We start from the raw sequence: 14,748 nt of genomic DNA, 5'->3' as shown, positions 1-14,748 counted from the left end.
GATCTGTGACTGATCTGCCTTTCCCCTTGGCTGCTGGCTCTGGCAGCAGACATTGTGACTTCAGAACTCGACTCTAAAAGGTTATTACAGTTGAGTTCTGACGTAATTTCTTTATAATCAGCGACGGGATATGTCACAAGTCGCTTATTGTGTAGGGGATAAAGTACTGCCTTGCATTATAAGGATATTGAAAGTCACCGAGGAGTTCCATAACGATATAGAAGAACAAGTTGTTCTAAGAAATTCAGATAAACTGAGCCTGAACATGACTCTTGTTGATGTCTACTGCTCTGAGTGTCCCTGTCCAAGGAGGGGAACCTGGCATAGATCTGTTCATCAACATACTAATACTGACTCTGGTTCATTTGCTTATTGTCATTATTTATTTCTAGTTTTTCCAGAATCAACTCTTTCTAGCATCCCTCTTGTTTAATTATCTTGCTGCTTTCATAAACTGTCAGTTAGAGCAGCAAGAAAATTCACTATACAGACCACTACTCCTGAAATAAATATCTGTAATTTTTGAGAAAATAAACTCCAAACATAGCAAAACTTAGTGTGGTCAGTGAAGGCAGAGATATCTCTTTTGGAGTGTCTTGAATGTCCATGGTCACTTGAACTCAATATAGGATGTTCTGAATTTGTTGCCCCTCTAACCGGTTTAAGAGGGCTCTGACACTCTGTCTTCTTAGACATCATTGAGCTGCTCCATCTGGGGAAGACAGTAATATTTAACATCTTAAAGCGTAAAAATGTGGAAGCTGATCGACACGCAGAACGGAGAAATACTATTCATTATTTGCTGATAACAAAGCCATGACCTACCCGCCCCACTAGGCCCAGGCGGCTCCATCATTGTGATGACCGATCCGTTCTGCTTTTGTCCTCTATCCCCCAAACACTCTCTATATGCTTTGTTACCTGTTTACTCTTATACTTTATTTTCTACTTCCTCTCATGGTATGGGTTTATCTCCTATGACTAGCTCTTGGCTTCCTACTCACTCCTGCAGAAGGTGTTACTAAACCCTGTTGTATTAGGGCGCCATTTACTTCTTTCATTTTTTACTTTGTAGACTTTTTCTATGTGATGTTTTCAGGCAGAAATGTTTGTTTTGTATTTTAGCTAATGGTAGTAAATGGAGCCTGTGTGAGCATTGCTATGGAAAAGTTGTGTTCTTGGATCTCACACATGTGCAAATATCTTCTACCATTTATTAATTCAGAGAGAACACCCAAGGTAAAAAAAAAAAATCATAAAATATAATTTGAAGCTAAGTATATGCTATATCACATGCCTTAAATATGTGAAAAATAAGGTAAAATTGAAATTCAGTTGTGTTTATTGGAACAAAATAGTTTAAGAAGTAACTAAAGATGTTTATGGGAAAATTATAAGAAAGCTCTGATTGTGAAGGTAGTACATCTCTAGGATAACACTCAAACGAAATAAAAGGAGACAAGAAATTATCTTGTTAAGCAATAAGTGCATTGGGGAACAGTTAAGGAATCTGTAGAGGACTAAGACAATAAGTGAATGCAATTTATATAGTACTAAGGACATGGTTGTATACAATTACTATTAACCAATCAAAGTTGTTATTAAATGTTATTGGAATGATATAAGGCTAAGATGTTCCTGCCAGGATTTCAACTTTCAAGCTAGAGCTCTCACGAGTGAGGGTTCAACTTGCTGATGTATTTTACTGGCCTGGAGCTTTGAGTGAGAATTAAACCAAGTACTAGAAATCGAACATTTTGCAATGAAGGAGAACTAAGGAAGCTTTGTTTTTAGCAAGTAAGATTGGAAGAAAACTGAAAGCGATCATTAGTAAAAGGGTAATGAAGTGTTAAGTTAAGCAAATGATGAGGAAAATTCAGATGCAAAACTGTGGCTATCAGTTGAAGTCAGGGGAAATAGAGCTCAACAGAATGGGAGTTTTGTTTGAGCACGAAAGGGTAGTTTTGGGGAGACATAGGCATCCCTAAGAGTACCTTTATTTATTGACTTGTTTCGTCCTCGCTTCTTTAAGACTGCAAGATTTTGTAAGCAGATAATGATAGAAAAGTCTAACTTGTGATAGATGTTGCTTCCTAAATACCTTAAATACTGATCCATTGTTTTTGATAAGAGGGTGTCAAGGGATAATCGTGATCATACTATGTTTTTTCCAGGTGCGAGCAATGCAGCGGCCCCCAGTTGGTGTTAAGCTGGTAATAGAAGCTGTCTGCATCTTAAAAGGAATCAAGCCCAAAAAAGTCCAAGGAGACATGCCAGGCAGCAAAGTAGATGACTACTGGGAGCCGGGCAAGGCGATGCTTCAAGATCCAGGGAAATTCCTTGAGGGACTTTTTAAATTTGACAAGGTGAGCATTAAGAGCATTTTGAATTAATAGTGTTGTCCATGGATCAAGAACTTCAGTTAAGTATCTCTTGATCATCTGATGCTGCCCCAGTGCTAACCACACCAATGTTATCAACTCACACACTCTACATCTCTTACACTGTTGCTGTAATGAGCACACTTGTCGTTTCCTCTCATGCTGAGACCACAGAATGACATGCACCTGCATTTTCTATTTGCCTTACATTATCCTATCGCTACACAGACGATTCTGTCTTGAGATATCCTGGTCATTCAAAACTATCCAAGTACAGAGGTCCTTGTATCATCTCCAGACTGCAAATGCTTTAGCCCCTGTTCTTGCACCCTTTGCCCTGTGTTTTATATATTCCAGTATTGAGCACACACTTTACATTTTGAAGCTCCTTATGTTCCTTTTGTAATGATTTAGAGCTGAGCACAGTTATCATTGTACCACTGCTGAGCACACCCAGGGCTTCTTCCCAGAGCTCCTGCTCCTCTCATATCTATCTAATGTTCAGAACATCAAAACCTGTACTTTATCTTTCCTCTTCATGTTTCTGTTCTATTTTGTCAGGACAATATTCCAGATGTAGTGATCAAAACTATCCAGCCATACATTGATAACGAGGAGTTCCAACCAGCAGCCATAGCCCGGGTGTCCAAAGCTTGCACCTCTATTTGCCAGTGGGTGCGAGCTATGCATAAATATCACTTCATTGCCAAGGCTGTGGAGCCTAAAAGGGTAAGGGCTACCTTGTCAGTCTGTTTACTAGATCAAAAATGCATTTATTTATTTTATCCTTCTCTCATGGTTTCTGAGAGCTGTAAATGCTTTACGTTTATTACCGGTTCAACATGCAGTGTACATACCAGGATGAAATAAACATTGCATCGGAACAGAAGTGTTCTTGGGGTGTAGTTCTGCTAAGTTAATAAAGTTAGTAGCCTGTTCTTGTGATACAGTTAGTCACTGTGCAAGATTCAGCAATTGTTATGTTAACTGCTGTGTGATGGTGACCTAATATTGGCTCAGCTCCAGGCTTCAAATGGTTGCTCCCTGGGCAAGTACAAAATATATCTGCAGAGTGTGAAAGCTGTATATTTTGTTATGATACTGTAATTTTGTATAGCGCGTATACAAAACGGTTTCATGGTGCTTAAGGAGATATCAGGAGATGCCAACTAAACAGAAGCTAAGTATTTTAAGCTTGCTGAAGAGCCAGGTTTTCAGAGCTTTCCTGAAGGATGGCTAGCTATTGGCAGATCTTATCTCATACGGCAAGGCCTTCATAGTTTTGGGGTGACTACTGAGAATCTGACCCCACCGAGCATTTACACTTGAATTTGGGAATACTTCTGAATCTGAGAACTGATAAAGGAGGGGTAGTTACAATGCAAAGATTTAAAAATAATGCAATCAACCTTGAAGGTTAATCTTTGTTCAGTGGGAAGCCAATGAAGATTCTTCATCAGAGGGGTAATATAACAATAGTTAGGTTGTTTATGGATCAGGACAGTAGCCTGTTTCTGCCCTGTTTGCAGTCTTCTAATGAGGCCTTTCGAAAGGCCAGCATATAAGGGGTTAGCATAATCTAATTTTGACAACACTAGGGCGATAACAGCCTGAACAAGAGCTTCAGAGGTAAGGAATTTGGCAATTTTCTTTATTCTCTGGAGCATTAGAAATTAAATAACTGATTCAATTATATGTTTCAAGGACAACTCCTTTCTTTGGAGAGGGGTGTGTGTTAACTGAGCAGGCCGAAATTACTCTGACCAGTTTTCAAGTTTATTTTTGGTTATAATAACCTCTGTACCTCTGTTTTGTCCGTATTTAATTTCAACTGATTGCCATTCATCCACTTCTGGATGAACATCATGGTAGTTTAAAAATGCTCCTTCGACTCGGGGGAGTTATCCAGTTTAAAAAGCAATTCTGTATCATCCGCGTGGTTATACATTTTGCAGTTAAGTTTAGTAAGTGCATAGATAAGGGGACAAATGTAGATATTAAAAAAGATGGGGGATAATGAAGATCCCTGAGGTACTCCGCAGTCTCGATGGACCTTAGAAGACATGTACGGACTTAGACGGACTGCCTGATTTCGATCTCTTAAGAAGAAGACAAACCAGTCAAGTGCAGTGCCCCTTAATCCAGTAGCCCTGACCAGCCCACTAGAAGGTTGTGGTCCAACATGTTGAAGGCCGCTGATAAGTCAAGTAGCACCAGGGCATAAGTGTTATTGTGATCAATTTCTTCTTGCATATCATCTATAACTGATGGAATGACTGCCTCAGTCGAGTGAGCTGGGCGGAAAACAGCCTGACAGGAGACCGGGAAGTGGGTTTCCTTAAGAAAGGAACAACGATTTTGTGCCATATGTGTTTCAAGTATTTTAGGTAAGGAGGGGAAAGAGGGAACTAGGGTGATAGTTTTTTTAATTAAGGGATCTTCTCCTTGGTTTTTCAGAAGTGGTGCGACTATTGCGGTTTTAAAAGAACTGTGTACTCTCCCTGACTAATGATTGATTAAGGAGTGACAACGCTGGTTCTGGGATTTCAGAAAAAACTTTTAAAGATTTTTATGGGGCAAGGGTTGTTTGCGGAACCAGATTTTACTTTTGTCAATAAGATGAAAAAAGTGTCTTTGCCAATGTCTGGAAATGATGCGAGTGCTAGGATTCATCTCATCATCGTTTTTAATAGGAAGACGACTAGGGGGATGTTGGTTTTAATAGTCTTAATTTTCTCACCAACTTACATGTTTAATGCATCACAAAGTACTAGAGAAGGAATAATAGGTAGTGTCACTCGGTCTGGGTTGGAGAGTTCAGATATTGTTCCAAAGATCTCTTTGGATTTATTAGTAGAAGAAATAATTCTGTTTGTATAATAAGCCGATTTAGCTTTCTGAATATCTGATTTATTTTGCTTGAGGTGAGATAAATAACATGAGTTAGCCTCTAGAGCATAGTTGTTTTCGCCCTTTACGTTTCTGACGCCGCAACTCTAATTTAGCCTGTTTTAATTTGTTGGTGACCCACTTAGAGGCTTCATGGCGTCTAGATTGTTTCAATCTTTGTTCAGGTTCATATTGATGTGTTCTCAGCTTAAATTATTGGCTCCATAGGATGTGTTCAAGTAGTGATGGGCAAAGAAGAGATGATAAAGGTGACTTGACTGGAGAAGCAGCTCAAGCGTCTATCGAACAACCATAGCTTTTGGTATTCATGTGTTTAGCCATGATGGTAGGTTTAAGAAGATCAGTTTTAGGAAGCAAATGGTGATCATTAACAGCCTTTCCATTTTAAATATATGTTTTATAGATTAATTTTGCCAGTAGGATAGACAAATGGTGCTCATCGCCTGTGAGGTTCCACACAATATTTGACTCATAGACTTATAGTTGGTGGAGTTCAGACCATTCCTGTAACTGATTCTTGAAGGGGAAGATTGTAGGTTCTTAACAGATGACAAAGAAGGGAGCTCATTCACGTTTAGTGGAAGTGGGTTAGTAGTAGAGGAGTTTGCCATTTAATTTGGTTACATGGCAACCAGTGAACATAACCTATTCATTTGTTTCGGAATTGCCTGAAATTTCTCAGGATTGTTTCTCACTTTGCTAATGGCACAAGTGTCCTTGTGCAATTTCATGTTTTTTTATTCTTTTTTCATATTCTTTTTTTAGAAGTGGACTTTTATCCGTTTAGCTCTAGTTTTTGGCTGTTTTACCTCTATCTTTTCAATTCAGGTTATGGGTATCTGATTCCTAGGAGCCACTGTTTGAAGCCTTGCACCATCAGCCAATTTCAGCAGCTACCCTATATAACTTTTCAGTCATATGCTAAGTGAATAGCCATTCATGCACACCTCCGCTCTGTGTGCTAATGTTGGTACAATGTCCCTCCGTAACCCCATGGCTTGCATGCAAAGAAAGGGTGCACCACATTCCTGTGCAGACTTTGCTTTTCATTCCCTGGAAGAAGAATCAGTGCAGAATATTGGCCACTGAATGCAGTACAGAGCACCCTTTGTCTCCATAGTGGAGGTCACCCTCACTGGTTCTATGCAGGTATTGTGAGTAACCCTGCGGAAGGTGAAAGCGTGCAGCTGAAATGCCATCTACCTCTTGTACCTGGTGAGTTTTTCAACTCGGACCCTTGTAACAGTACAGATGAAGGGTCTGAAGCTCCTAGGAGTAGAGAATTCTTTAGAATCAATCCCGCTACTGTGGAAGCTCCACTGTACAATTGAGTTGAGCTTAGTCGACCTTCTCATGGGAGGGTCAAGCCATCATTACACCCAAAGGTTTGAGACAGTCTCTCCTTCTAGTTGTGATGCCATAGACTGTTGCACCAAAAGGATGCACCCTATCTGGGTGCTGATGTGGGAGAAAAGTTTTTATGTGGTCCAGTGACTCCAGAAGCTAGGACGGGACGGTTAGACCATCTCCTCCTGTGGGATTTTGAATGGTCTCTTTCACCGCCCGTGTCTGGTGGTGTAGACAGCACTCCTTACTCCTCATCTGCTTTTGTGGTTAACCTTGACTTCTGTGTGGAGCTGGTGGCACAGGTGCAGATCTCCTAAAGTGCTCAGTGCATTCTGAACCTCAAGGGGCTCCAAAATATAATGAAAGTACAGAAAGCACCAGTTTCCGCCAAGTTAACTTCCTCTGAAAGTTACCCAGTAAGGTGCTAGTAACAGTCTGCCCAGATACAGCCCAGATAGTGATGTCCTTCTCTTCCTAAACCCATTGCCCAGCAGATTCTCACATGGCTGTCATTCCCAAATGGGCTATAAACTTCATGGCAGACAGGTCAAATTCATCAGACCAGTTGCAGCTGGAGGAGAGATCCAACACTTGCAAGCCTTCTATGAATCTGGCTTCAGAATTTGTCTCCATTCTGGCTGTTTTTTCCTTCTTTAGTCACCTTCCTGTTTGCTTTGAGCACAAGTTGAAGGTCTGAAAGACAACTGCTGCTCAACAGCACCAAATCCTGATGCAACTCCCATCGAGTGCGACTCCAAGTATTTCTTTTGCAGTTCCCACTGTCTTGGGTACTTCAGCTGAGTTGAAAAGTGCAATGCATGGCACCAGACTTCCTGATTCAGGTGGCATTGTCAAATCGAGTCCCATCTACAACTTTTAGCCCTTAAGTAATCAATGATTTCTCTATGGATACATTTACTAGGCTTTGTAACCTACCTTTGCCATGCTGGATATTCCGTCCAGTAGGTGAATACTTGTGACTGCAGGGACCTTCATCAATTAGATGCTATCATGCTGTTGTGGCGAAGGCTGTGGAGGTGCTGTCCATAGTGGCACTGGTACCCCACAGGACCTGGCCATAGACCTCCAGGTACTCAAGCAGACACATAAGATTTTATAAAAAGCCACTATTACAACTTAAATCTCAAAGATATTCAACATCAAGTAGCAGACCCCCAGGGGATGCCCATTCTTTCTGTTCAAACATCTCCCGAATCCGGGAATGGCAAAGCAACATCTTCCCACATAGATAAAGCTCATGGGAAGATGTTTTACATGTCTGGTGGTCTCTACATCTGGCATGCCACAGCCATTGCTATCTTCGCCACCTAGGCATTCCACACACTCTAGATTTCTTTTGTTTCCAAACTGTACCACCAATGTCTGGACGTATGTCGCTTCTGAGTGCATTCCATTTTCTTTGCTTTGGTTTTTTTAACCCTGCATCCAGGGCTTGACCCTCTGTCACTTCTGCACAGACCCATGAAGTATGTTACCAGTGGACACACTGATCCATATCAATGATGGCTTCTCATGAATGATACCCTAAAGTATCTGCTGGCACAACTACGTCTGTTTTCATTCTCTGCAATGCTTCATGCTTAAGAGCAATTATGCCACAACACCATGTTTGAATCACATCTCCATCTGTCTCTCACCTCACCCAGTAGCTTCCATATTGGCCAAACTATATTCAGTATACTTTTAAACTATACAGTCCAAAAGGTGCATAGGAATCCACTACAAATTCAAGTACTTGACAACCCCACAAGGGCTGTGAATTGGTAGACACTTATACAACACATTACCAAAAAATGTCTAACTGCTATAGCTCTTTGCTCCTGGATTGTGTCTCAACGATTACTGGCTCATGGGTAACCAAGGCAAATGAGATGCAGTTAAGACACTGCTGATGCCCCCGGATCTCATTGACCCTCCCACCAGAACCATGAACACTGGGCTGAACATGTGGTGGCCATTATTGCTGAAGTCCAGAATCCTAAGTAAAGTCATCGACTATGGACGAGGGCCTGCTGTTAGAAGAAGGTCGCAGTCATGGCCAAATCATGGAGTGGTATCGAAGTGGTACCAGCCAGGCTGCCTTCTCTGTTCCAGCCTGAAAATCTCTACTGGATTTAAATATTACAATGTGAGCAGGTTATTCAGGAGACTACCTCCAACTCAAAAACGTCAGACAAATTGAAGTAGAAGTCGTCATGTATATTTGAAACTGTAAAAGCAAAAGGTTTTAGCATCAACAAGTTATGACATTGGACCCTGTTGCTAGTTGCCTTGATAAAGAGAAAATTGTGTGGGTATTGGACAAAGATAATACATTAGTGGATATAGCAAGGGGGCTAGTGTATGAGGGGAGCAAAGAGCTGGGTACGATGACATGTCTCATTCACAAAGATGTGAATAATACTCCAGACGCCCCTGATCATGGTGCGGTTGCTGGACATCTACCAATGTATTTTCTTTCCCCAGCTGTGGCGTATCCTCAAAACTTTCTCCTCATTGTGGCAACCATCAATATGATCCATTATCATAACTTTGTCAGTGAGGTTAAGTACTGGCGTTTCTTGCTAGGTGGCAGTATTGCTGGGGTGCTCAACTAAATGTTAGATTTGTGCTTTGCCAGGCAGAGGGATAGGAAGGGAGAGATGCAATAGATGTTGATTTTAGTTTCTACTTCTGCTGAGTTGCCCTCGGGAAGAGGAAAGAGATATTAGCTTGGAATGTTGAAGGTACACATTTGAAGTTGCTGATTGCTCTAAGTATTCTGACCATGGTGCCAGGACTGATTCAGTATTTGGGCATGAGAGGTGACATTTAGGTGGAAAGAAGGTAGGTGATACTTTGGTTTACATGAGCAGTGGTCACATTTTTCTTCCATTCAATTTGAGAAAATTTCTAGCAAACTGCGATTTAAATTCAGAGATGATATTTTTTAGAATCTAGTGTTGTTTTTTTATGTTGCTGATACCTATAAAAACTGCATGTTGCTAGTAGCTAGCATATGAGTAGGTGAGACAGCTGTTATTCTTAAAAATACTTTCTTAAACTGCAAAGAGTATAGCAGCCAATTGTTCAGAATGTGCTTCAATATGAGTAAACAAGAAAATGCGAGATGAACCCCAAATTCGCTTCCCAGTGGAGTACAAGTTCAGATCTAATTTAATGTCCATCAGACATGGATTCGCTACTTATAGAATCTGCTACTTCTACTGTATTCCAACCACAAACATCAATGGTTCACAAACAATGTCACAATTATAATAGTAAAGATTTGCACAATTCCTTGAAATAAGTAAGTTCCTGTGTCTTGGCTTCTCCAGTTTGTATCACTATTTACAGTTCTAGCAGACTGACGCTGCTTAGAAACTATTACCCTTTTAAATGTAGTAAGTTAAATATGCCTCCCATATCCACTGAGTGTTTCATTCTTCCAGGGGATACACATTTAAATTAATGAGCCATTCCTCAGGGGACTTATTCTTAGTTTAATACTTGCACCATTATTATACCAGTTTGGTAGCTCATCTTCATACTGCCTTCAGTCTTTATTTGTTCTTCTGGCATGTTGGCTTCCAGAACTGGATTTGGTGGAAGACACTAAGCCTATCTATGTGGTGGTCAATATTTGGTACATTCACTTGTATTGTTTATGTCTGGTCATTATTTACCATGGTTACTCTTCTGAAGTGATGAAGATCATTTCAAGAACGTTTTGGATCTGTATGCTCTTCATTCAAGTGTTCAGGGTCCTATGAATACGAGGTTAATGACAATTCTGTTTATGTTTTTTCTACAGCAAGCCCTGCGGGAAGCACAGGAGGATCTTGATATTACTACAAAAATCCTAGAGAAGGCAAAGGCAGAACTTGGTGAAGTGGAGGCAGGTATTACTACGCTGGAAGCAAAATACAAGGATTGTTTGTCCAAGAAAGAAGAGCTGGAGAACAACTGTGAGCAGGTTCAACAAAAGCTGTCACGCGCTGACAAGGTGAGAGGGGAGATGGCCCCATGCTTCCATCAGTAAGCAAAGATAGAGCTTGAACACTACAGATATGAGATACACAGACCTTGCCATGGGACTTCCATAGACTGTCACAGAGCAGATATATTCCTTTGCTGCAGTAGAGGGACCATAAAATGGGGTGCCAAATAACAAAGGTATTTTCAGGGGACCACTGCATGTGCTGTCTGCCGTCTGCATCTCTTCAGAGAAATGTAATTCTCTTTAAGGGGATATTCCACTGTATTCCTGCCCTTCTTTAGCATTGTGTCATTCATAGATTCACATGCTTAAATCATCCCCAGCAGTCAAGGTGGGAATGCCATGGTAACTTTTAAATATCAGTATGAAAATACAAAATGCCTGACAAGCATCAAACACAAACAGTGCCACTTTAGTAGCACACTCACCTCATTGAACATGACCCAAACAAGTGAGGTGGGAATGCACTGAGCTCCATCTTGCCCTAGGCATTTCTTAGAACGATCTGACTTAAGAGCTGAATGGTGTGGGTAAGACATGAGAAACTGTGTTTCTGGTTGTGCTGTCTGGTTTGTTGGCATATAGGGTTTAGTAAATAATGCACATAGATTTCAATTTCATGTGAGGCAGCAGAGTGAGAAAGTGCAGATCTTGGGTGCGAGGGTCATGAGGTCATATTTACATTGACAGTGCCACTTAGAAGGTGACCTTATGCGGTGTGAGAGTCAAGTCCAGAAATAAGCGCATTGCAGCAGTTGATGCATTTAATCTTAGTGTGGGCTGTTACAAAGGCTATTATTCTGCATAGGAGGCTGATAGGACAACAAGCAAACAGGAATATATTTTTGATTACTTCCTACAGGAGAGTAGGGATTAATATCAAACCCAATGATGTGGTTGTAGATGCGAGCGGAAGAGACATCCCATGAAGCTGCAAGGCAAGAAAGTGGCATTTCTGATCCATTTAGGAAGGTGAATTTACTTTGTGATGGCTTGACAGGCTGCGGACATCAATCATTTGATCACATGCAGGCAGATATATATAATTGTGTCTCATACACATTGGCCAGGAGCACCCCACTGGGCTCTATATATAAACTGGATATCATTGATATAAGGATGGAGCCTTGTGGGACCAAAGATTAGATTGAAAGTAGCTAGATGAGAGTCCATTTAAGCGTACTGTCGTCTATTTGCTAGTTTCGATGTCAATCAGTTCAAGACAGTGTTTTAGATGGCTATGCGGCTAGATAGGATATTACATTGAACTTGGTGTCAAAGACTGCCAAGAGGTTGGGGATGACCAAGAGGCAGGGGCACCCTTTACCTATAATTTTGGAGAATGTTGTCTGTGGCTAGCATGGTTGTGGAATCTGTAATGCACGGATGTCAGAATCCCAATTGAAAAACCAGCAACAGGTTGTAGCAATATATATGAGATGTTCTAGTTGAAGTGCTACTGATCTTTCAAAGACCCTTTCAGGAAACATGAGGCAGGCCAGGAGTGTCAAGGCCAGTGTTGTGCTTTGAGCTAACCGCCAGGTAGCTCTGACGTAAAGTTCACCCTGGAGATTCATGTGGTTCTCTAAAGTGGCACCAGGGAAAGAGAGGTAACAAAAAAAGGGAAGTGGGAGAGAGCACACTTTGTCAGCGACTTGTACAGGGTGACATTATATCTCAACTCAAAATAAGCTGTCACTTTGTCTTATCTGCTAAATGGTGCACTATGTGGCAGACAAGTGGAATTCAGTGTCATACACAAAATGTAAAGGAGGTTAATATACAATAAGGAATATTGATTCATCTACCTGTGATCGTTTAAAGACCTACTGTGGTGCCATGGAGTACGCAGAGACTTCCTGGAATCTGAGCTATGGTGGTGTAGACCAGTAGCAAACATAAAAACCAACACAAAACAACCAGCTAACAAATAGGTAAGAAGCAACAGTAAAGACTGGAAAAAGAGGAAAATGCAACATACGGAGGGGGGAAGCAAAATAATGGTGAGGGAACGCAAGGCAGATTAATGAATTACAGCAAATAGGTGAAGCCATAACAACCCAGATAAAATGTTACCAGGCATAAACGTTGGAGGTCTCAGCCTCTTTGTATTGCCTAATGTTACTCGAAACTCTTGTATGACCTGAGTTTTTAAAGGGCCAGCTGACCTGTAGCTAATATGCAGTAGGCTTTGTCCTATTCGCCTCCTACTCGTCATCAGTCTATTCTCCAAAGTCAGAAATCTTCTCACTGTGCTCTTGGTGTTATTTGTCAGTCTGCTTCTAGTTTTGCCCTCCTGATATTCTGCTACATGTGTTCACCTCTGGCTCTCACTAGGTGTATAGATTATCCATCACCTCTCTCGTTGGTTCCTGGCAATGAGGTTTTAGTTGGTGAAGTTGTTGGGATCCAGCTTGGGTTTTTATAGAAGGGAGATGATTTTGCGGGTTTTGAGGAACAATCAGAAGATGCCAGTTCTGAGGGAGGTATTGATGATGCCTAGGTAAGGACAGAGGGCTGCAAGGGAGTGGGGCTTGATGATGGAAGATCGAAGAGGGTAATTATTGTAAATCATTGCTTGGAGATATTGAAGCATGGTGGTAAGATAGTCAATGGTTAGTGTTTGAAAGAAGTGCCGAGTGTTGACTTCTTTTGAGGTGCATGTTCACTGCAGTTACATGGATGCTGTGTACTTTTGGTTAGACCCATGTTGTTGCCTAAACTGACTATTTTGTTGCTGAAAAGGTTGTTTATTGATTTTTCTGTGGACTAAGGGATGGTGGATGGCTTGCATAGTATTTGATTGTTTTGAATAAAGCCTTGTTTTCTCTTGCTTTATTACTTATGGTTTGATTGTGTTGGTTTGACTTGGCAACTCAGACAACTTTGGCTGGCACAATGTGTTTTTTTCCAGCCCTAGTAGGTTTCGGAGGTCAGGTCTTTTTGATAACGGAATAGTGTGGATTGAGCAAGTATTGGTCTTGAGGGTGTTTTAAAAACCGGAAGAATGTAATGCTTTGATTACTTGATAGTAATCCCGTTACTCAGATTGTTCCTCCTCGCCCTTGCCCTTACTTCTTATGGAGTGCCCACACCCTAAAGACAGGCACGCTGCTGCCCACCTAAAAAAAAACAAATGTAAATTCTTCCCCTTCGTGTGTGCCAGTAAAGGCTCACCTTTTCCCAGAAACCTCCTGAGTTTGCTACCAAAGCAGTCCATGAGACCATGATCGAAGACAGACACACACCAACGGGGATGGGAGGTTCATAAGGACTGGGATATGGAAGTAGAATCTCAGAATTTTAAGTACTGGTAAGTGAACGAAGCATTATCTCATCAATTTCTCTACCCAGTTTTTATGTCTTGAGTATCTTGATCTCCACTAAGGCAGTCAGCCAGAAATACCAAAGTCCAGAAAAAAGGAAGAAATAACAAACCCAAGTCACAAAAACACCAAGTGCTAGTGCCAAAGAAAACCAACAAGCACTAGACACCCAAATGACAGAAGCACAAGTGGGCCCAGAGCTTCAGGGTCCCAAAAGAAGTGACACTTGCAATGGTGACCCATACGAGGCAACTGTAGAGCTACGGAAGCCAAAGGAAACAACACAAAGCAGTCAGCCAACCCCACAGGAAATGAAAGTCACCAGAAGGGCCAATAGGCAGCAGCACAAAGACACTCAGCAAAGCAGGCATACCCACTACAGGCAAAACGAAAGCCCTGGAAAGAGAACTTCATCCACCGCCACCTCAGGAAAGAGAGCAGAAGCAGCACTGACAAGCCAGAAGGCCCAGATCAGAGACAGGAGACAGAGACTCCTAAAAAAAAAACAATCACAGACAACCCTGGTAACAAATGGGAAGCCCCCAAAAGAGGAACGACGCTACACCCAAATAGGGCACAAGAGCACACCGGACTGAGCCATATACCTAAGGTAAACCAAAGGAAAGCCAGAAACAGTCTGATAAACACCAGAGAGCCGGAGGCAAGGAACCTTACAGCCCTGCCAAGAGCATGTGTAGCCCTTATCGACTGCTCACCTGGGAGAAGTAGCCCAAGCATGCCTCCCGACCCCTGACCTAAAAAAGATGGAAGGAGAGGGAGTCCA

The 14,748-nt window shown here is 41.6% G+C and overlaps 1 protein-coding gene across 1 annotated transcript in view; it reads left to right on the top strand.

Annotated features, from left to right (window-relative positions):
* Positions 1-14,748, top strand: part of DNAH1 (dynein axonemal heavy chain 1) — a 1,256,292-nt gene that overhangs the window by 998,703 nt on the left and 242,841 nt on the right. The window contains exons 55-57 of the mRNA XM_085624793.1: positions 2,175-2,366; positions 2,943-3,110; positions 10,453-10,644. Coding sequence (XP_085480919.1) covers positions 2,175-2,366; positions 2,943-3,110; positions 10,453-10,644 — 552 coding nt within the window. The remainder of the gene's footprint in view (positions 1-2,174; positions 2,367-2,942; positions 3,111-10,452; positions 10,645-14,748) is intronic.

Source organism: Triturus cristatus, chromosome 9 (genome assembly GCF_964204655.1).
Source record: "Triturus cristatus chromosome 9, aTriCri1.1, whole genome shotgun sequence".
Lineage (NCBI taxonomy): Eukaryota > Metazoa > Chordata > Amphibia > Caudata > Salamandridae > Triturus > Triturus cristatus.
Note: the sequence above shows the minus strand (reverse complement) of the source record. Positions and strands in the feature narration are given on the sequence as shown.